At 39.7% G+C, this 23,631-nt stretch overlaps 1 protein-coding gene across 3 annotated transcripts in view; it reads right to left on the reverse strand.

Annotated features, from left to right (window-relative positions):
* The window catches only part of itpr3 (inositol 1,4,5-trisphosphate receptor, type 3), a 310,863-nt gene that overhangs the window by 75,091 nt on the left and 212,141 nt on the right, over positions 1-23,631 (reverse strand). For all 3 annotated transcript variants that reach the window (XM_073030432.1, XM_073030433.1, XM_073030431.1), the window contains exons 22-26: positions 16,584-16,780; positions 16,067-16,199; positions 12,571-12,628; positions 8,067-8,232; positions 4,184-4,333 (exon numbers count right to left, since the gene is read on the reverse strand). In XM_073030432.1, the coding sequence (XP_072886533.1) occupies positions 4,184-4,333; positions 8,067-8,232; positions 12,571-12,628; positions 16,067-16,199; positions 16,584-16,780 (704 nt within the window). The remainder of the gene's footprint in view (positions 1-4,183; positions 4,334-8,066; positions 8,233-12,570; positions 12,629-16,066; positions 16,200-16,583; positions 16,781-23,631) is intronic.

Genomic DNA, 23,631 nt, shown 5'->3' on the forward strand with positions numbered 1-23,631 from the left:
AAAACTTAAAAGTGAGGATGAGTGATGCGCTTTAATTGTAAGCCATGGATGTTTTGTTTCTGATTAAATTCCCTGCCTCAAAAACATACTGATAGACAGGTATAGAAGGCTATCATTTGGGAAATGCTGTGGCACAAATGCGCCACCAGAAAGAAAATTAATTTCATGGTAAATGGAAGCAGAGATCACAGGCGACGGGTTAAAATATGGTTGGAAGGATTGGAAGGATTGATGATGTGGATCTGAAGAGAGTTGAAGCCTCATCTGTGGTGACACTTAGCGGATATGCAACCATATGAAGCCTGGAGGAAATCCTATGCTCCTGCTGGCCCAGAGTACTGATTACCTGATAGAACTGGCCCTTAACATCATCTTTCTTGAGGCCTGGGTGGGTTAAAATTCAGAACCATATTCAAAGGAGAGCACACAGCTTCCTTTGAATTCTCTATCCCAAAGATTATGGAGGCCAGTTCACTGGAAGCAACAGAAGAGAAGGTATATCACTGTTTAAAAGGCAGAGGAATTGAGGGCTGAGCAACTAGTATAGAGGAGGAACTGAGGCCACACACAGATTAGCCAGATCTTATTGCAGGTGGGGCAGACTGGAAGGGTATCGTCTCATATTTACAGAACTCCGTGACCAAGTAGACTCTCAAAAGTAGAGTGGCTATCTGCTCTAGTTCCAACTCATTCTAGATGCCAGTGGGCAGGAGAAAGAGTATGCTTTCTGATTCCAGAATTACATCCTTTTCACTTCTCATCCTTCACAAGAGGGTTAAAATTCCCATAGCTTTACAAGTAAAAAATTGGTTAGAATTTATTTTAAAAATCTCATCAATGCTAAATTCTCACCAAAAGTGCTAATTTCAAAGTGTGTTCCAAAGCTACAGAACAATCAAAACTAGGTCTCTCCGTGAACAAATATCCTCTCTGTGAACATTTGGAACTGCCGTTCCGTTTTTCACTCTCTACAGAAGCTGGTTTCCTTTCTGAACAATTCCAACATTTTCTATTTGTGAGTAATTTCCCAGCAGTAAGCATAAAAGTCACTAACAAATGTATTTATGACACAGATGGTGTTGAAATCTCTGCCTGTGGTTTTCTAACATAATTCATTTTGTCATGAACAGTGAATTTTGGCTCTTCTCATAAAAAACTGGAATGAGTAAGATTTTGAAGAGATGAGAAATATTACTCAATGTAAAAGGATATCATTTAATAATTGGCTGGACATAGAACTCTGATGCTGAAATAGCTGATTGCAAAACAGTGCACTGGTAAATAAATTGGCATTAAATTCCCAGTTTTAATAGCATTATTGATCAGATTGAAATAAACTTTACAATATCTGTCTTAAATGATGAACATCTGAGTTTATACTAACTCATTTGCCAATGATACTGCTGCAAAGATTTAAATTACCAGATCAGTCATTTTATTAACACAGCACCTTCTTTCTTTGAGCAGAAAATATTGTAGAACCATGTAGTTCCTGTTAATCAATTATTGAGACGTGAAAGATGTCATTTTCAGGTGTTTGATATTTTTCACAGAAAAAAAGCCCTGGATGATTATTTTTGACTCAAAACGTCAGCTTGCATTTAAACACAAGAGATTCTGCAGGTGCTGGAAACCCAGAGCAACATGCACAAATTGCTGGAGGAATTCAGCAGGTCGGGCAGCATCTATAGAGAGGAATAACCAATCAATGTTTCAGGCTGAGACCCTTCATCATGACTGGGAAGAAAGGGGGAAGGAGTTAGAAGGTGGTGGGGGAATGGGAAAAAATCACTGGCAAGCGAAGGGTTTTGACCCAAAACATCAGCTGTTTATTCCTTTCCATGGATGCTGCCTGACCTGCTGCATTCTTCCAACTTGCATTTAAAACATGTTTTCAGAAAGATAAAATATCAAAAAGGTAATTCCTGCTTTCATTATTAAAATTTGGCACAAAACAAAATGATGTTCAAAGAGTTAAGATTTAAGGATCATCTTCAAAGAGGTAAAGCAAGATAGCAAGCTGAAGAAACACACACAAAATGCTGGTGGAACATAGCAGGCCAGGCAGCATCGATAGGGAGAAGCACTGTCGACGTTTCGGGCTGAGATCCTTCATCAGGACTAACTGAAAGGAGAGATAGTAAGAGATTTGAAAGTAGGAGGGGGAGGGGGAAATGCCAAATGATAGGAGAAGACCGGAGGGGGTGGTGTGAATCACCTTTACAGCTCTCAGCTTCATCCCACCCCCTCCGGTCTTCTCCTATCATTTTGCATTTCCCCCCCACCTTCTACTTTCAAATCTCTTACTATCTTTCCTTTCAGTTAGTCCTGACGAAGGGTCTCGGCCCGAAACGTCGACTGTGCTTCTCCCTATAGATGCTGCCTGGCCTGCTGCGTTCCACCAGCATTTTCTGTGTGTTGCTTGAATTTCCAGCATCTGCAGATTTCCTCGTGTTAGCAAGCTGAAGAGATATTTTTCAATTAGGACCTTGGCTGCTGAGGGATGGCCATCCATGGGCAACAAGTTCAATACTGGAAACCTGATCTGGGTGAAAAGATGACTGTAGAGCTTGATGCTGTCATGACCAAAGGGAAAAGAGAGAGACCAAGTATAAGACAGAAAATACTAATTTAAATTTTAAAATCAAGTTGTGACTGCACAAGCAATTAATAGGTACACAGAAACTGTTATGTTTGCTTCCAGGATACAAGAACAACTGTTGAGCCCAGTAAAAGTGCTTTTACAAAGATAGTGGTAACTTGCCATGAACCACTGAAGTCCTTTGAAGATAGTCCTGTTTTGTCATTGGTACACAATTCCACAATTTAAAATGCAATGATAGTGAAGTACTGGTGATATTTTTATAAGCTCAGAAATATAGAACATAGAATATTACAGACCAGTACAGGCCCTTCAGCCCATGGTGTGTCACCCTTTTAAACTATAAGACTAGCATCAGAATTAGGCCATTCAGCCCATCGAGTCTGCTCCATTTCATCTTGGCTGATCCTGGATCCCACTCAACCCAGCACACCTGCCTGCTTCGCCATATCCTTTGATGCCCTAACCCATCAGGAAACTATCAACTTCCTCCTTAAATATACCCACAGACTTGGCCTCCACCGCAGTCTGTGGCAGAGCATTCCACAGATTCACTATTCTCTGGCTAAAAAAGTCCTCCTTGCCTCTGTTCTAAAAGGTCACCTCTCTATTTTGAGGCTGTGCCCTTCTGACCTGGATACCCCCACTGTAGGGAACATCCCCTCCGCATCGACCCTGATTAGTCTTTTCAACGTTTGGTAGGTAAATGTACAAACTCCTTACAGGCAGTGGTGGGAATTGAACCTGGGTCACCTGTACTGTAAACCTTTGTGCTAACCTCTATGCTGCCATGCTGCCTACCAAACTTAGATTAAGAGTAATCTAAGTTTAGTCTACTTTAAGATTAATCTAACCCTTCCCTCCTCCATAGCCCTCCATATATCTATCATCTATATGCCTGAGTAAGAGACTCTTAAATGCTCCAAATGTATCTGTCTCTACCACCATATCTGGTAGATATTTCCCACACTCACTACACTCTGTGTAAAACACATAACTCTGAAATCCACCAATACTTTCCTCCAATCACCTTAAAACTATGCTCCCTTGGATTAACCATTCCTGTCCTGGTAAAAATCTCTGGTAATCCACTCAATCTATACCTCTTATCTTATTCTACACCCTATCAAGTCACCTCTCATCGCCCCAAACAGAAAAACCCTTGCCCACTCAATCTATCCTCATAAGACGTGATCTAGAGGCAGTGCAGAGGAGATTTACCAGGGTGCTGCCTGGACTCAAAAGTTTCCATCTTCTACCTATATTGAGGCACGTCTGATATGGAGAAATCTTGCAAAAGATGACACTTCCACATGCCTGCTACCTCGTTCTTCTAACCAGCAAAGATATGGGGTGCTATCCAACAGGCCACAGTGAGTTGTTGCAATGCATTTTGTAGATGTTATGTACTGGGGCGATGCTGAAAGTTTTGGATCATGAATGGAGAGCAAACAAGTGTGCTTCTCAGTCCAGCATGGTATTAAGCTTCAGGAATCGTTTGGACAGCCCTCATTCAAGCTCACGGAAAGAACATTCACAAAAGAACTTCTCACTTAAATAGATAGTATGTAGGGAAGTTACCTCTGATTTAGTCTTTTTGCCTTCAACTCCAACTCTGTTTTTCTTCACCACCCACAGCTCTGACTTCTCCACCATTGTACGTAGACGATCCAAATCAGATTTGATCAGCTTATAGTTCTCCACATCTTGAGGAGATATAAGAAGTTGGACCTAACAGGGGAAAAGAGTAAAAACATCATTTTCACTCAATCACGTTATAAAATGCTGTTTCAAGTGAAGGGAATGAGTTGTGAGTGATTCAAGAATGCTGTGAATTACTTTTCATTCTCTGGCCTACTTTGATTATGTCAAAGAAATCCCAACTAGGAAGGCTTTAGTTAGTATCCCTCTTTTAGATCCAGGAAATGTATGAAAACTTTTTTTTGACCATGGAAGCGGCTTCATATCCTTGAACCATGCTTGTGATCAGTTTGGAAGCAAATTTCTTTTAACACAACTGTCAATATGTGAAGGAATCCTGCAGAGCAAGAGGTGAAAGGATATTTAAGAGGTTAAACTTGTTTATTGATTTGAGGCATCAGAGAATAATATGACTTATGAGAAATATCACAGGAAAATAGAGGGTGGGGGAATAATGCCACTTGATAAAATTGGTATTGATGAAAACAAATACGACATACATGGAAATTACCAATAATATATGGGCATTAAATATCACTCATATTCTGCTGTATCTGTGGTAAATTGGTTTAAAGACGTTCCAAATGAACACACAACTTCATTGTTTCAAAGACGCACTGTGCATTCTTACATCATTTTCTTGATATCTTGGAATGCAGTAAACTTGGAAGCAATATCTGAGCCAATGCTATTTAAAATCTGTTCTTTAACTTCTGAAGTGAAATCTAAAGATCCATAGCAGAGTCTTGTAGTTAATAGCAGTTACCAAACATAATTATCCCTTTTTAATCACCAGAGAAATGATCAATAGTTTATCCATATATAAAAAGAGGAAATACTTTAAAAGATGAAGGAAGTTGTAATACATCAGATAGAATTAAACTACGGGAGCAAGTTTAAAAACAGCCAAAATACTTTGAAAGAATTAAGTTATTATGAAATGGATACCAGCCAAAATGCCTCAACTACTTCTCCCACTGCATTTCTAAATCCATTGACATGCAAGTGAACATTGCCATTAACAAAACACCAGTGTAAAGATTGGCTTAAAACATCCTGTAAAATGAAAACTACAAGATCACATTCAGAATTCTTTGGCAAATGCATTTTTAAAACATTAAATTTTAATGATTTGTGGAAGTTTCTGAGCTGGAAATTAACTAGCAGAATGCAGAACAAATAAATAAATCCATTTCCCATAATTACCGCTATTAAACTGATGTGAAGAAATGATGGAGAAAAAAGAAATAGCTTTCATATATATTGACAACACATAATGATACATTAACATAGCAGATGAAAATATGTAATAAAACAAAAGTTCTTTTCATTAATTTTAATTTAAATCCATGTTGGCTGTATTGACAAGACATGTCATTCAGCAGTACAATGACTAACCATTATATCAAGCACTGACAGGAAAGGATTATACAATTGTGGATTCCGAGTGGCAAGAATTAGCAGGTAGCCATTGCAACATCCATAATAATGAAAATAATACTGAAGGTTAATGTTAATTTGAATTATCTAACCTTTGTGGGGAAAAAAAGAGAAGGCTTCTTTATCATTGATATGTTAAGGGAATTAGGAAACATCTAAACTGTAGTTTTTTTTCCTCAACAAACATGTGTTTGTCATTGACATATTCCCACCTCCAGTTGTCTTTCTGTACTAATGTGAGGTCTTTTTTATCCCCAGGATGGAAATGATATAGGTTAAAGGTGAGAAGGGTGAAGTTTAAGAGATTTGCGAGGCAAGCTATTATTTTTTACAGAGTGTGCAACGATCTGCTATCGGGGGTGGTCAATATGGTAGCAATGTACAAAAGGCAGAGATGCAAACAGACACAGAATATAGGCTTTTTGCTGACTGATGTGATTAATTTAATTGGGCATTGTGGAGAGCACAGACATATTGGACTGAAGGTCCTGTTCCTATGCTGTTCTTTTACAATGTTCTTTGTGCTTTCAACTTAAAAGCCTCTGTTTTAACTCCACCTGCTGGATCCAGTTGAACTACACAGATAGTTCTTGTTCAAAGTCCACAGGACAACATTCGCAATTTTAATTGGAGTGCTTGAAAATTAAAGCAGTGGCAACTTAAATACTAGGCCAATCATATTCATGAAGGAGTTTGTATAAAAAGCCTCATATGGTAAATTTTATAAAGGAATTTTATGTCCTCTTATAGGCTGGGAGAATGGAAATCTTACACCAGGCTCCATAACCCACCTACACTACTCCAGCTTTGCCTTCATTTAACTCCAAGGAATACATCCTGGAAATAGGTCCTTAACTGCACACCCTCCTCCCTACCCCCCTCCCCCATTTCTTATCCTCCTCTGGCCCTCCCATTTCTTACACATCCCCCACACCCCTTCCCCGCCTGACTCCATACACCACCATCACTCGCATTAACCCTAAGTTAATGTCATTCACCTCTCCCCTAATGGTTCCCATTCTCACCTCCTTACTTATCAGAATCCAGCGCCAGAAACATGTTGTGTTTCTGCTTATCTCCTTCCAGCAAATGGCTCTCATTTTCAAACTGCTTCCCCCTCATCTTGCTCAATCTACTTTTTCCTCTGTCTCTCCCTTAATCGATCATTCACGTCCACTGTCAACAAACTCCACCCTGCCTCACTTCCCCTACTTGTATTACCTGCTAGTCATCTCACACCCCTCCACAATCCAGCAATCACACTGGAATCCTTTCTTGTCACTCCCTTTCTCCTTTTTATACTGACCAGCTCACCTCTCGACTCTCAGTCCTGATGATGCAGGGTATCGAACCAAAATGTCGACAAATCCTTCCCTCACACAGCTGTTGCTAGACCCACAAACACTTCTAGCAAATCGTTTGTTGCTCCTTGACTGTACTGATCTTTCCCTTTGGTTAGATAATGGATTTGATTATGGATCACTGATAATAGTGATCCCAGCCTCCCTGCATTTGCCATCTGCACCACAACTAACCATTCTATCAAAATCAGGGGAACTAAGTCTTCCACCACTTCTTCGGTGTGAAGAATGACAGCTCTTTGCTCCTGTCACAGGAGAGCACTTAGAGTAAATTACATTCAGACTGGAAAGCTGCACAATGCAACCTTAGGCTAAATATCTATGACTCCAGAACTGCTGCATTACCATAAGACCAGAAAACAGAGGAGCAGAATTAGGTCATTTGACCCATCGAATTTGCCCTAAGATTCAATCATGGCTGCTTTATTTTCCCTTTCAATCCCTATTCTCCTGCTTTCTCTTTATAAACATTGACACCCTTACTAATTAAGTACCTATCAACCACCATTTTAAATATACATAATGACTTGGCCACTATAGCCATCTGTGGCAATGAATTCCACAGATTCACCAACCTCTGCTAAAGAACTTCCTCCCCATTTATGTTCTAAAGGGACGTCCCCTATTCAGAGGGTATGCCCTCTGGTTCTAGATTCTCCCACTATTGGAGACATCCTTTGCACATCTGCTCTGTCTAGGCTTGTTAATATTGGATAGGTTTCAATAAGATCCTCCTCACTCTATTAAACTCCAGTGAGGACAGGCCCAGAGCCATCAAATGCTTCTCATTTGTTAACCTTTACAGTACCAGGATTACTCTCAAACTTCCTCTGGACTCCCTCCAATACTAGCACATCCTTTCTTAGATATGTGGTGCGAAACTGCTCGCAATATTCCAGATGCAGTCTGACCACTGCCTTAAGAAGTCCAAGATTACAAGTTCTTCAAATGGCATTCCTCACCTGTTTGAACGTGGCAAGCAATTCTTGTCTTTGGCTGAAGTGTTTGAACAGCAGCTGTAGAGAGCCCGACACGAGCGGTGGATAATCGTGCATGGTCAGGTGAATGAGCACTCGTAGAAACATCTTGCCGCCCTCGTCGTCCACCTCCAGCGCATTGGAGCCTTTACTGTGGGAAAGAAAGTGAAGTGCATCATTGAACAGAAGCAGTAAAACAGTGAGATGCTTTAGTGCACTCACTGTTCCCATGCACGACATTGGCAGCGTAACACTTTACAGCACCAGCATTTGGAAGATCAGGGTTTGATGCCGATCACTGTTTGTAAGGAGTCTGCGTGTTTTCCCTGTGACCAGCAGGTGCTCCAGTTTCCTCTCACATGCCAAAAGACGCACAGGTTAGTAGGTTGCCGGCATACTATGTTGGTGCCCCAAGCACATCCTTAAACTATGTTGGTTATTGACTCAAGCACCAAATTTCACTGCACGTTTCAGAGTTCCATGCAACAAATCTTCATCTTCCTAAAGTGCTAACGCCAGACACGGACTACCAACCTGAAGAAACTTGTGTTACGTCACAAGAGGAGCTGTTCACCTACTTAAAAAGTCTTGTGAGCTAAGATATTAAAATCAAAACAAGGTCATGAAAAGGCAGGTCCCTGGATAGATACTGGGTTCCTATATGACAAGGATGGACCATAGAAAAGAACTACTAAGTGGCCATGGCTTTGAAGGATTCAAACAAAGCTGACTCAGGATGAGGGAGTTGATCTTTATTCGGTGTTTGTCGGTATGTAGTCAGAAGCTCAGCAGTGACCCCTGTTACAGCTAAACAACCCTTTGAACTAAATTTTGCTTAAATAAGGTAAGACCAGAGTAAAGCAAAGAGGCGACTGATAACAACAAGATGTACCATGGAAAGCATTCTAACTGGCTGCATCATCAACTGGTGTGCAGGGGTTACTGCACAGGATCGAAGTAAGCTGCGGAGATTTGTATAGTTAGTCAGCTCTGTCGTGGGCGCTAGCCTCTCTGGCATCCAGGACATCTTCAAGGAACGATGCTTCAGAAAGGCGGAGTCCATTATTAAGGACCCCCATCACCCAGGACATGTCCTCTTCTCATTGCTACCATTAGGAAGGAGGTACAGGAGCCTGAAGGCACACACTCAATGATTCAGGAACACTTCTTCCCCTCCACCATCAGATTTCTGAATGGACACTTCCTCCCTATTTTTTAATTTACTATTTTTTGCACTATTTAATGTGACTATTTTTTATATACACACACACACACACATTTATAATTCACAGTTTTTCTCTATTATCATGTATTGCATTGTACTGCTGCCACAAGTTAACAAATTTCACAACATATGCCCGGTGATATTAAACTTAATACTGATTCTGATTTGGATTAAATAAAAAGGGGCCTAAAGTGAACACAGTTAAACTTGCACATACTTTTTGATGCAATAATTATAGTCAAGATTGTACACAGATGAATCAGTGCTGCAGGACATGCATGGTACTGGGACACTGTTAAATGGTTTCAAATAACTCAGGGAAATGGTGGCCTTAGTAGAGCAGAAACACCTCAGTATCGACATTGTAAATGAATGATTCCTCTGTTACCATCCACTGGTGTAAAATATGTAAACTCTATACATCAAAGAACTAAGCTTTCTAGACAACTCTTTTAATTGAGAGAGAATAAAAGTGCTAAACAAAGAGTGGGTCCATGAGGATTATTTGAGCTTTAAACAGGTTCACATGCAAAGACTATTCAAAAGAATGAACCTGATGAATGTAATGAAGAGAAAGTTGTATCGGGTCACTTGTGTTAATTCAAACAATCAGAGGAATGGAGGGATCGCATGCATTATGTATTCTGCTTCAGGGTAATCAAACTCAACAGAATTCACTTTCCGAGTGGAGGGCAATGCTGTGTTCTCACTACAGTTTGCTTTCAGCACTTCCAGCAGAGAGCTAATATCTACAATTTCAGAGCTAATATCTATAGATTCGGAGCCAACACTAGAGTCTCAGAATCCTCAATGCACACACTTTGCAATCAACTTTATGTGCTATTTGTAGTTAGACTGTATGAATCCTGTGACTTGAACCAAATTGGCAGCATTAATGATGGTGGAAAAGCATCCTGAGAGAAGTTATTAATGAGGTTTATCACATTTCCTCATGTCAAATAGAAGGACAGCCATAAACAATGAGTTATGTTAGTATACACTGTACATGTGTGAATTTTAACATGAAAGCACATTTTAAAATTCGTATGCAGGTGAAAGTGACTGAATATCAAAAGTACTGTTTGTCAGCAATTCATCTCAATTTTGATTAAATTACAGTGGATTCTGGTTCATTGGGTCATCAGTTAATCGGGGTAGAAGAAAAACTAATTGACAAAATAGCCAGGAATCCTTCGATTATTTGGGACACCATGCCTCTTAATGGGGGTAGGAGACTGTTACCAACAGTTTCTAACTAGCATTAGTTGCAAGCACTTACAGTTGAAGTCAAAAGTTTACAGACACTTAGGTTGAAGTCAAAAAGTGCAAATCAATCCCAGAACAGCAGCAAAGGACCTTGTGAAGATGCTGAAGGAAACAGGTAGACAAGTATCTATAACCACAGTAAAACGAGTCCCATATCGACATAACCTGAAAGGCTGCTCAGCAAGGAAGAAGCCACTGCTCCAAAACTGCCATAAAAAAAAAGCCAGACTACAGTTTGCAAGTGCACATGGGGACAAAGATCTTACTTTTTGGAGAAACGTCCTCTGGTCTGATGAAACAAAAATGGAACTGCTTGGCCATAATGACCATTGTTATTTTGGAGGAAAAAGGGTGAAGCTTGCAAGCCGAAGAACACCATCCCAACCGTGAAGCATGGGGGTGGCAGCATCATGTTGTGGGTGTGCTTTGCTGCAGGAGGGACTGGTGCACTTCACAAAGTAGATGGCATCATGAGGAAGAAAGATTATGTGGATATATTGAAGCAACATCTCAAGACATCAGCCAGGAAGTTAAAGCTCAGTTGCAAATGGGTCTTCCAAATGGACAATGACCCCAAGCATACCTCCAAAGTTGTGGCAAAATTGCTTAATGACAAAAAGTCAAGGTATTGGAGTGGCCATCACAAAGCCCTGACCTCAATCCGATAGAAATTTTGTGGGCAGAACTGAAAAAGCATGTGTGAGCAAGGAGGCCTACAAACCTGACTCAATTACACCAGTTCTGTCTGGAGGAATAGAACAAAATTCCAGCAGCTTATTGTGAGAAGCTTGTGAAAGGCCACCCAAAATGTTTGACCCAAGTTAAACAATTGAAAGGCAATGCTACCAAATACTAACAAAGTGTATGTAAACTTCTGACCCACTGGGAAAGTAATGAAAGAAATAAAAGCTGAAATAAATCATTCTCTGTACTATTACTCTGACATTTCACATTCTTAAAATAAAGTAGTGATCCTAACTGACCTCAGACAGGGAATGTTTTCTAGGATTAGACGTCAGGAATTGTGAAAAACTGAGTTTAAATGTATTTGGCTAAGGTGTATATAAACTTCTGACATGAACTGTACATGGCTATCAGACACAACCCTGAGCTTCGAGTGAATAGTTTTTAAATAGCATCAATTATGTGTGTGTTCAAAAATCAGCAATTTTTGTCCCTGATTATTGACAAGAAATAAGCAGTAAGCCAATTCACAACAGTTTTGCTCACTGTCATTTCAAGCATTCAGGCTTGGAGATGCCTGAAATGATCGGGAGTAAAAACAAAACAATTTCACTACTTCAACAAATCAGAAGCTATGAAGAATTTGAATTCTACAATGAAACTGATGATTTGGAGGGTGTCATTGTCGATCGCTTTGCATGAACGCAGTCTATCATCTGCATTAGGTGTCTGCGGTGATTTCATTCAATTACAATCAAAAGAACGAGAGAGATGAATTTCTCTGATGATAACTATTAAGAACTAACGCTCAGTTTTATAGTAATGTAGTAGTATCGGTAGCATTCTACTTTGTTCTGTATTTCATTTAAACACTTAATTTGTTAGATTGTCTTTTTTATATCTTTTTAATTATTTCCATGAAACTTCAGTTAATTGGTGTGTGCGCCCTTAACTCCTGGTGGAGTCGTTGGGGTGCCATCATGACAAGCTTTCTGCGCTTATCTTTTTGGTGATTGCTCATCATACAGTGTGTCTTGGGCATCTGAAATCGGGCGGAGCCCATCCCTCTCCAGGTTTCTGGAGAGAGCTGGATTTGAACTGAAGTCTGACACTGATGCCACTACACCAACCAGCCTGCTTCAGTTCATCGGGACAGCCACTAAATGTTACCAAAATGTACTAATCCTGATGTGTTGCACTTAACCACATATATTGCAACTTTCCAGGCACCCTCTTTTTTATCTTCATAGTTACAGCTCTAATTTCTGCAATCTTAGAAGAAAATATAATCAAAATGCTCATCAAGACACTTACCCAACCTCAAACATATATTCTGCTTTCTCGCTGATATGATCAAGGTTTACTGTCGAGGCTGTAACAGAAATGTAGTATTTAAGTAAGTATAATCGCTTAAGCCAGTAAGGAAACAAAAGCAGGCTGATAATTAACTGTTAAACTTTTCATTTTTAACCAACTATGAATTGCAAAAGCCAAAAAAAAAATTCTAACCTATCTTTTGCGCTTGTGCAACCACTTTGGCAGCATCAAACTTTATTTTAAGAGTGCTGATTTTAATATACTGATATTATTCATGGACTTTGAGCAAATAACAATTTGCTGGTTAATACACAATTAAATGTGCTAACCAATGGCGCAAGTGGATAATGATGGAAAATAAACTGAATTAATACTAATGTGGATGGCTGCCTGACTTTAAGTCTGTGGATATTATTTTATTGTCATTTTCAGTGAAGTTGCAGTTTCTGATCAAAACCAACAACTGATACATTTGCCTAGGACTGTTGTAATAATTAAAAATACAGGGTTTCATCGTGCAATGAAAATAACTGAAACAAACTTGCCCAAAGTAAAAGAAGAATTGTAATTCTATTCATAATGCATGCTTGGTTATTCATGCCAGGAGACAGATATCTGGAGCTGCAATGTGGCTAACCTAGTTGAACTGATTTTTCAACAATTACAAAGCTAGTTAGAAACAATGGCTCAAGGTAACAACATCAATTATAATGTGCTGTCAATCACTGAAACGTTGCACATTGACAGCTGTAAATAGTTCATCAACAAAGTCAAAATAATTACTACTGTTTCTTCAATAATGTATAAAAATGTTTAAAAATGTTTCAATCTATTTAATACTAGAATCAGAAATTAAATAGATGCTGGAATCATTCTAGCAGGATAAAATCAGAACCGTATGTGATGAAAAGGAAATGTACTTCTCCAAGTCTCAGTTGCAATGTAAGCCATTCCCTTCCTCTCTACCACGATCTCACCTATGAACAGGTCTACACAATCCCTTTCTCTTTCCACAAGAAATACCACCCACCTGATCTGGGTTACTGATTTCGATTTCCTGACCTGTGTCCAGCTGATCCCACTGTAAACCCTGCTCCCACCCCCACTGCAGCAAACAATGTGTCGATTAGATAACGCCATTCGGTCATCTACAGAATAACATTTACAAAGTTCCCACACATTGGAACTTCATATAAGGCAAGATGAAACCCATCCTTGAGAGTTTTACATCCAAATTTCATCTCCAACGAGCAAACAGAATATGAATCTTTTGAACAGTGACCACCATTTCAAGGCCTGAATCTACATCTCTAAGCCAAAGAAATCCGTGCAGATGAAAGATTATTGAGCTTTTTTTGTTCCTTTCATGATCTTTCCCTTCTGGTTCAAAGTTCATATACGTACAATACAAGTACAAATCAAAGTTCATATACGGCACCATATACAACCTTGAGTTTCATTTTCTTGTGGACATAATCAATAAATCTTTAGAATAATAACCATAACAGAATCAATGGAAGACCATTAAGTAGGGCGTTCAACCAGAGTGCAGAAGGCAACAAACTGTGCAAATACAACAGAGGAAATAGTAATAAATAAACAAACAAACAAAAAGTATCAAAAATATAAGATGAAGGGAACATTGGTTGGTTGTGGGAACATTTCAATGATGGGGCAAGTGTAGTTAAGTGAGGTTCTCCCCTTTGGTTCAAGAGCCTGATGGTTGAGGGGTAGTAATTGTTCCTGAACTTGTTAGTACAGGTCCTGAGGCTCCTATACCTTCTTTCTGATAGCAGCAGTGAGAAGAGAGCATGGCCTGGGCAGTGGAAGTCCCAGATGATGGACGCTGCTTTTCTGCGACAACATTTCACGTAGATGTGCTGAATAGTTGGGAGAGCTTTACCAGTGATGGACTGGGCTATATCCACTGCTTTTTGTAGGATCTTCCCTTCAAGGGCATGGGTGTTTCCATACCAGGCTGTGATGCATAACTAGCTGTTGTTCCAGCAATGTTACTCTGAATTTGTACCATTTGACATTCTTTAACTTTTGTTTTGGAATGACTCGGAACTTCACACCTCTGAAAGCCACTATCTTCCATCTCCTGGTCTCTGCCTTCCCACCTTGCTGGAGAGAGGTAAGCCTGCCCTAGTCTCAGGATTCATTTTCACTCAACAATGACGACAGCCAAAGCAACTAGAAAACTGTCAACCCACAGCACTGATATCAGCCATCAAAGATCAGAAAACAGAACTCATCAATATGCAACGAAGCAAGATTCGTCGCACAATAACGATAAATATAGCCAGCACACAATTGCCTCAGATTCATCGTTCCACTAATCCTTTTGCCTCCAATTTCAGCTTTGATCTGGCATTCCAATCCTTTCTGTAACAGCTTCCCCGCCCTAACTCCTCAAATCCGGATGTCAACTCAGAATCAGAATCAGGTTTATTATCTCTGGCATGTGCCGTGAAATTCGCTAATTTAGCAGCAGCAGTTCAATGCAATACATAATATAGAAGGAAAAAAAATTAAAACAATAAATAAGTAAATCAATTACAGTATATTCATATTGAATAGATTAAAAATCGTGCAAAAACAGAAAAATATATATTTAAAAAGTGAGCTTATATTAAAAACTCCTGAAAGCAACTGCTTTTCCTGAGCTCTTGCAATCGTTGGTCAAGGATTCTGTGGTGAGTAGGATGAAAATAAGAAAAATGAGTCATATACAAATATTACAACGAGAAAGTTTGTGAGGATGTACATGGAGGCATTATCTAGCTGATGAAATAAATACAAAACTACTGTCATAAACGGTCAGGGAGATATACACTAAACTGAAGAGAGAGAGGACAACATCAAGGAAGGAATAGAATGAGACAGTAAGAAAGGGAATTGAAGAAAACTTACAGATTCTAAACAAAAATGTAGAAAAGAATAGTGAGACTGGTAACAGAATAGGAAAGGAGTTAGAAAATGGGAGAAAAGCAGTGAGATATAGTAGCTATAAAACATTCATTTTAAAGCTGTTGAATAATCATCTCACATTTTTTACAGAGAACAAAATGTCAGATAAAAATTATAGATTGCATCAAGCTGGCCATTACTTCCTACAATTATTACAGTATGGTTCTGGAATTATTTTTAGTTACACACAGTATTTTTTTCAGAAACACTGTGAAATGTTATTCCTTTCAATGTTTAATGTAGTTACAAATCTACATTAAACACTGCAATTGAAACTTGGTTCTACTAAAGTCTATGGAATCACATTCCAGAACGAAAGTTCAATGTGCAGATATTTCTAAAGAGTGCATTTAATAATTGTAACAGAAAAAAAATATTTCAGCACCATCTCAGAATGTTTGCAGAAAAGTTTCCTACATATGTGTAGAACTCAGTGTCAAAACTACAGCACAGCACTCAAAATTCTGTTTCAGTGGAATTTCACAACAAATATTTTTGAAAGGTGAGTTATGTTAGTTACCTGTAGATTCCAGGAATGGGTTGGTAGGACTATCAGATGTGTTCTCTGAGGTACTTTCGCTGTCATCAAATTCCTTTTTAAACACTGAGAGCAGGTATGAAATTCGGAAGTCTAACCTGACGTTAAGGATGAACTGGAAGGTAAAGAGATAAAATTAATTCAGAGAATCCTTCTTTGTTAGGGAGAAAAAATGGTAGAAGGTGAGAAAGCATTTGCTTTCTGTCTTGACTAGTTTGGGTTTTGCTTCTTGTGTAATGTCTCAAATTACTGAAAATCTTGCACTGATAATCCTCCAACTCAATGGGTTGAATGGCTGAAAATTTCAAAACAAAAATTACTGGCAAAAATAATTCCTGTGTACTACATGGCAACTTGCTCCTTCTGATATATTCTTAGATTTACAATTTCCTTTTCTATTGGCCTGAAGTAGGATATACTCTACTCAAATCTTTTAGGTTTAAGACCGTGGATAAATTTGAAAAAAAAAAATCAACATAGGAACAATGGTCTTTCATACCTGTAAAATTTCCAGGATTTTCAGTTTTGCATCCATAACAGTGATGTTTTTACTGTCAGGAATATCCTTTGACTTTATCGGTGGCTCTATTCTGGGATTGGGAGTTGGAGCAGGATTAAAAATAGACTGTTTTCTATACAGAACCATAGTGGATACAATGTGTCCAACTCCATGGATTGAATTCTTCATACTTTTTCCTAAAATAAATATGGGGAAGAGGCAGAAATGGGTAACAAACTAATCATAAACAGTACCTTATGCATGCTAAATCTATAAATGTCCAGACAATATTTTTTGAACAGTAATAACATAGTTCTTTTACATTTCTTCCTCACTCTTCAACTGAAAAGTTATTCTTTCCTAAAAAAAATACCGAGAATTAGTGAAGCTGTAAAGTTATCAGTTACTTTGTAAAAAATTGTTGATCGCTTCTGGTGGGTCTGAGTCAAATTTCAACAGTGGAAGGATTTTGAACATCTTTAAAATAATCTTCAGTTTAGGAGTTAAGGAAATGTTTCATGTTATGTCATCATTGAGTTCTCACTCTCTCTTAAGTTTGGTATCCTGCTATTATAGAATATAAAGTTATTTTAGTTTTCAAAGAGATTGATTCACTATTGACAATCTACCTGCAGAAAGTGCAGATAAATTGCATGAGCCTGTTAGTGTGGTACAATACACTTAAAAGCAAAGTTTTTAAAAAGTTATATTTATAAGTGAGAATGCTAGAACATGAAAGACATGATTATTTGTCTTAAATGGTAAGTCATCAAATTTTATAGTTGTTAGCTGAAATCATGCATTTAATATTTGTGGCAAAATATTTGCCTGATGTTCTGCTAGGTTGATCCAGATACTGATCTGTTTAATAGAAATAGGTTTAAAAAGGAGCAAGGGTTTACTAAAGCATATTAATGCATTCATGATTAAAAGTGAAGATTTATGCCAACACCGAAATAGTATAGTCCTGATGATTGTGCTCAGGAACTCACCTTATTCCTTATCCCCTGAAAACTGATCTTTCTATAAACTTCCAGTATTCATGAAAGTAGTTACATAAAACTGTGGTTAAATTTAATAGACTTAGATTTGAATTGTAAGTGACATTTGTAGAATGTAAAAAAGTACAGGCACTTCAGCCCACAACGTTGTACTGATCTTTTAACCTATTATAACACTTCCCTCCAACATAACCCTTCAATTTTTCTCATCCATGTGCCTATCAAAGAGTTTCTTAAATATCCCTAATTTATCTGCCTTTACCATCTTCCCAGCAACATGTTCCACATGCTCACCATTGTGTGTGTAAAAACAGTACACCGATACCTTCCTCCAATCATCTTAAAATTATGCCCTCTCATATTAACCATTTCTGTCCTAGAAAAGGACACTCCATCTATGCCTCATCACCTTATACATAGACTGGCTGGTGGCACAATGGCATCAGTGCCGGACTCCAGAGCAAAGCTCCTGAGTTTGAATCCAAGTTGGGACACCCCCGAGCATGCCTTCCATCTGTGCCGGGTTGAGCGTTGAGCTAGCCACTCGGCCTCGTAAAAAAACAAAGGGTCGAGTCAGCAACATTCGTATCGTGACCCGGCTAATCCTAAAGGAGACCAATCCTGACACCACGCGCCAGACAAGAATGGCTGACTATCCGGTGCGACACGCTAAAAAAATATCTTATACAAATCTACTAATTTGCCTCTCATTGTCTTCCATTCCAAAGGTAAAGCCCGAGCTTACCTCAACCTTACCTCATGATACACACTCTCTAAACCAGGTGGCATCCTGGTAAATCTCCTCTCCATCCTCCAAAAGCTTCCACGTCTTTCCGACATTAAGGTGACTAAAACTGAACACAACATTCTGAGCAACACACACAAAATGCTGAGGAACTCAGCAGGCCACACAGCATCTACGGAAAAAAGTACAGCTGACATTTTGGGCCGAGATCGCTCGGCAGGTCTCAGCCAGAAACATCAACTGTATTTTTTCCCATAGGTGCTGCATGGCCTACTGAGTTCCTCCAACATTTTGTGTGTGTTGCTTTGATTTCCAGCATCTGCAGATTTTCTGTTGTTTGTGACACTACTATGGGTGTGTTCCAACCAGGGTTTTATGGAGATACAGCATTGCCTCATAGCTCTTGAACTCAATCCCCCAACTAATGAAGGCCAACACTCCGTACACATTCTTAACTACCACATCAGCTAGTGCAGCAACTTTGAGGGATCTATGGATGAGAATCCCAAGCTCGCTCTTTTCCTCCACACTGCCATTCATTCTGTACTCTGACTTCAAGCTCAATCTTCCAAAGTGACTCATTTCACACTTTTCCAGGATAAACTCTGTCTGCCTCTTCTCAGACCAGCTCTGCATTCTATCAATGTCCTGTTGTAACCTAAGACAACTTCCTACACTACACACAGTTTTGTGACATCTATAAAATTACCAACCCACCTTTCCACTTCTTCATCAACTTAGGTCATTTATAATCAAAAAGAGCAGCGGTCGCTGAAGTGATCCTTGTGGAGCACCACTCGTCACTGACTTCAGGCAGGTATTCTCCATCTACTACCACTATCTGTCTGTGTCTGTGGACAAGTCAATTCCAAATCCACACAGCCATGTTTCACTGGATCCAAGCCTCCTGTCTTTTTGAATGAGCCTACCAGAGAGAAGCTTGTCAAATACTTTACCTAAATATGTATATACCACATCCTCTGCTCTATCTTCATCATTTGTCACTTTTCAAAGAATTCAATCATGCTTGTAAGACATGACCAGCCTCTCTCAAAGTGAAGCAGAATATCTCTAATTAGACTATGCTTCTCCAAATGCTCATAAATCATGTCTCAAGGAATCCCCTCTAGTATTTTTTCCCACATTGACGCAAAACTTACTGGTCTATAATTCCAAGGATTATTATCTTCCTTGAACAAAGGACTAACATTTGCTGCCCTCTAATTATCTTGTACTATCCTTGTGGTCAGTGATGACGCAAAGATCATCGCCAATGGTGCACCAATCTCTTCCTTCATTTTTTGTAGAAACTTGTGGTGTGTCTCTTCCAGCTCCAGGGACTCATCTAACCTAATGTTCTACAAAAGTTCTTAAAGTTGACAGGATCCCCTCTTCTAAGCTGTTCTCACATTTGTTAAGGTCCCTCTCACTGGTGAACACTGAAACAATGTATTCAGTACGAACCTCTTCACTCCTCCAACTCCAGGCGCATTTCCTCTTTTATCCCTGAACAATCCTATCCTCACTCTATTCATTCTCTTGTTTTTCATGTATGGTACATGTAGAATGCCTTGGGGTTTTCCTAAGTTCTACACACCAAGGATTTCTTATGTCCCTTTCTAGCTTTTCTAAGTCCCTTATTAAGTTTCTTGCTGGCTGCCTCAAAGCTCTCAAGAGACATGACTGAAACTTGCTTCCTAAAACCTTATGTATTCTTCTTTCTTCATACAAGCAGAATTACTTCAAAAGTGTTTTTTTTTCCTTGATGGCACATGATATACAGATATACTTGCATAATTTTGTATAAATAGAATGCAAAATGAACAGGAAAACATTGGAGAAGGAAGTCTGAGAATCAGAACGGGAGTGCGGCGGGAGCCATTTCGATATTTTTTTCTTCTCATCGGAGTTAAGAGAGGCGGGACTGCGCAGGCGTGTGACGTTGGGCAGTGAAGTGTGGAAGATTTAAAAGGAACACAGACTTATACAATGGGCAGCGTTGTTTGCATGCAGCTGAGTGAGCCGGAGGCAGAGCAAAGGTTTAAGGGCTTTGGCTCAACGGACTTAGGCAGAAATGGGTGAGGCAAGGTAGGTTTAGTTTTCAATTTTTCCTGTTATTTGAGGAAAGAGGGAAGTATGAGTGTGAGGGCAGCTTGTTGTTCTCGGTGTCAGATGTGTGAGGTCCTGGAGTCTCCTAACCTCCTGGACGTCCACATCTGCGCCAGGTGCACCGAGCTGCAGCTCCTAAGGGAAGGGAACTGGAGCTGCAGCTCGATGACTTTGTCTGGTCAGGGAGAGTGAGGAGTTGATAGAGAGGAGTTACAGGCAGGTGGTCACACTGGGACCATGGGAGACAGACAAGTGGGTCACGGTTAGGAGGGGGGAGGGGAAGAGTCAGGTACTAGAGAGTACCCCTGTGGCTGTACTCCTTAACAGTAAGTACTCCTGTTTGAGTACTGTTGGGGGGGACAACAATACCTGGAGTAAGCAACAGTGGCCGTGCCTCCGGCACAGAGTCCAACTCTGTAGCTCAGAAGGGAAGGAAAAGGAAGAGGGGACTCGATATTTAGGGGGTCAGATAGGTGAGTCTGTGGATGCAGTCAGGAGACCCGGATGGTAGTTTGCTTCCGTGGTGCAAGGGTCCGGAATGTTTCTGATCGCGTCCAAGATATCCTGAAGTGGGAAAGTGAAGAGGTCGTGGTACATATAGGTACCAATGACATAGGTAGGAAAAGGGAAAAGGTCCTGAAAGGAGAATATAGGGAGTTGAGAAGAAGGACCAGAAAGGTAGTAATCACGGGATTACTGCCTGTGCCATGCGACAGTGAGAGTAGGAATGGAATGAGCAGGAGGATAAATGCATGCTTGAAGGATTGGAGCAGGGGGCAGGGATTCAGGTTTCTGGATCACTGGGACCTCTTTTGGGGTAGGTGTGACCTGAACAAAAAGGACGGGTTGCACTTGAATCCCAGGGGGACCAATATCCTGGCTGGGAGATTTGCGAAGGCTACTGGGGAGACTTTAAACTAGAATAGTTGGGGGAGGGGAATCAAATTGAAGAGACTATGAGAGAGGAGGTTGGTTCATAAATAGAGAAAGCTAGTAGACAGTGCATGAGGGAGGATAGGCAGGTGAAACAGTAGGAGAGCGCTCAGACCGAAGATGTAGGGGAGAAGGAAGAAAAATTAAATAAAATTGTTTGCACCGTTAGGGATAAACAGACAGTAAGAGGTGGAGAATTTCTTATATACATCTATTTTAATGCTAGGAGCATTGTAAGAAAGGTGGATGAGCTTAGAGCATGGATTGATACCTGGAAATATGATGTTGTAGCTATTAGTGAAACATGGTTGCAGGAGGGGTGTGATTGGCAACTAAATATTCCTGGATTTCATTGCTTCAGGTGTGATAGAATCAGAGGGGAAAGAGGGGGAGGTGTTGCATTGCTTGTCCGAGAAAATATTACAGCGGTGCTTTGGCAGGATAGATTAGAGGGCTCGTCTAGGAAGGCTATTTGGGAGGAATTGAGGAATGGGAAAGTGTAGTAACACTTATAGGGGTGTATTATAGACTGCCTAATGGGGAGCGAGAATTGGAGGAGCAAATTTGTAAGAAGATAGCAGATATTTGTATTAAGCACAGGGTTGTGATTGTGGGAGATTTTAATTTTCCACACATAGACTGGGAAGCCCATACTGTAAAAGGACTGGATGGTTTGGAGTTTGTAAAATGTGTGCAGGTTAGTTTTTTGCAGCAATACATAGAGGTACCAACTAAAGAAGGGGCAGTGTTGGATCTCCTGTTAGGGAATGAGATAGGTCAGGTGACGGTGGTAGGTGTTGGGGAGCACTTCGGGTCCACTGATCACAATGCCATTAGTTTCAATATAATTATGGAGAAGGAAATGACTGGACCCAGGGTTGAGATTTTTGATTGGAGAAAGGCTAACTTTGAGGAGATGCAAAAGGATTTAGGAGGAGTGGGTTGGGACAATTTGTTTTATGGAAAGGATGCAACAGAGAAATGGAGGTCATTTAAAGGTGAAATTTTGAGGGTACAGAATCTTTATGTTCCTGTTAGTTTGAAAGGAAAGGTTAAAAGTTTGAGAGAGCCATGGTTTTCAAGGGATATTAGAAACATGGTTCGGAAAAAGAGAGAGATCTACAATAAATATAAGCAGCATGGAGTAAATGAGGTGCTTGAGGAATATAAAGAATGTAAAAAATCTTAAGAAAGAAATTAGAAAAACTAAAAGAAGACATGAGGTTGCTTTGGCAAGTAAGTTGAAAATAATTCCAAAGGGTTTCTACAATTATATTAATAGCAAAAGGATAGTAAGAGATAAAATTGGTCCCTTAGAGAATCAGAGTGGACAGCTATGTGTGGAGCCAAAAGAGATGGGGGAGATTTAGAACAATTTATTTTCTTCGATATTCACTAAGCAAAGGATATTGAATTGTGTAAGGTAAGGGAAACAAGTAGGGTAGTTATGGAAACCATGATGATTAAAGAAGAGGAAGTACTGGCCCTTTTAAAGAATATAAAAGTGGATAAGTCTCCTGGTCCTGACAGGATATTCCCTAGGACCTTGAGGGAAGTTAGTGTAGAAATAGCAGGGGCTCTGACAGAAATATTTCAAATGTCATTAGAAACGGGGTTGATACCAGAGGATTGGCATATTCCTCATGTGGTTCCATTGTTTAAAAAGGGTTCTAAGAGTAAACCTAACAATTATTGGCCTGTAAGTTTGACGTCAGTGGTGGGTAAATTAATGGGAGGCATTCTTAGAGATGGTATATATAATTATCTGGATAGACAGGGTCTGATTAGGAACAGTTAACATGGATTTGTATGTGGAAAGTCATGTTTGACAAATCTTATTGAATTTTTTGAAGAGGTTACTAGGAAAGATGACAAGGGTAAAGCAGTGGATGTTGTCTGTATGGACTTCAGTAAGGCCTTTAACAACGTTCCACACGGAAGGTTAGTTAGGAAGGTTCAATCGTTAGGTATTAATATTGAAGTAGTAAAATGGATTCAACAGTGGCTGGATGGGAGATGCCAGAGAGTAGTAGTGGATAACTGTTTGTCAGGTTGGAGGCCGGTGACCAGTGGTGTGCCTCAGGGATCTGTAGTGGGTCCAATGTTGTTTGTCATATACATTAATGATCTGGATGATGGGGTGGTAAATTGGATTAGTAAGTATGGAGATGATACTATGATAGGTGGTGGTGTGGATAATGAAGTGGGGTTTTCAAAGCTTGCAGAGAGATTTAGGCCAGTTAGAACAGTGGGCTGAAAG

The sequence above is a fragment of the Hemitrygon akajei genome, chromosome 27 (genome assembly GCF_048418815.1).
Source record: "Hemitrygon akajei chromosome 27, sHemAka1.3, whole genome shotgun sequence".
Classification (NCBI taxonomy): Eukaryota; Metazoa; Chordata; class Chondrichthyes; order Myliobatiformes; family Dasyatidae; genus Hemitrygon; species Hemitrygon akajei.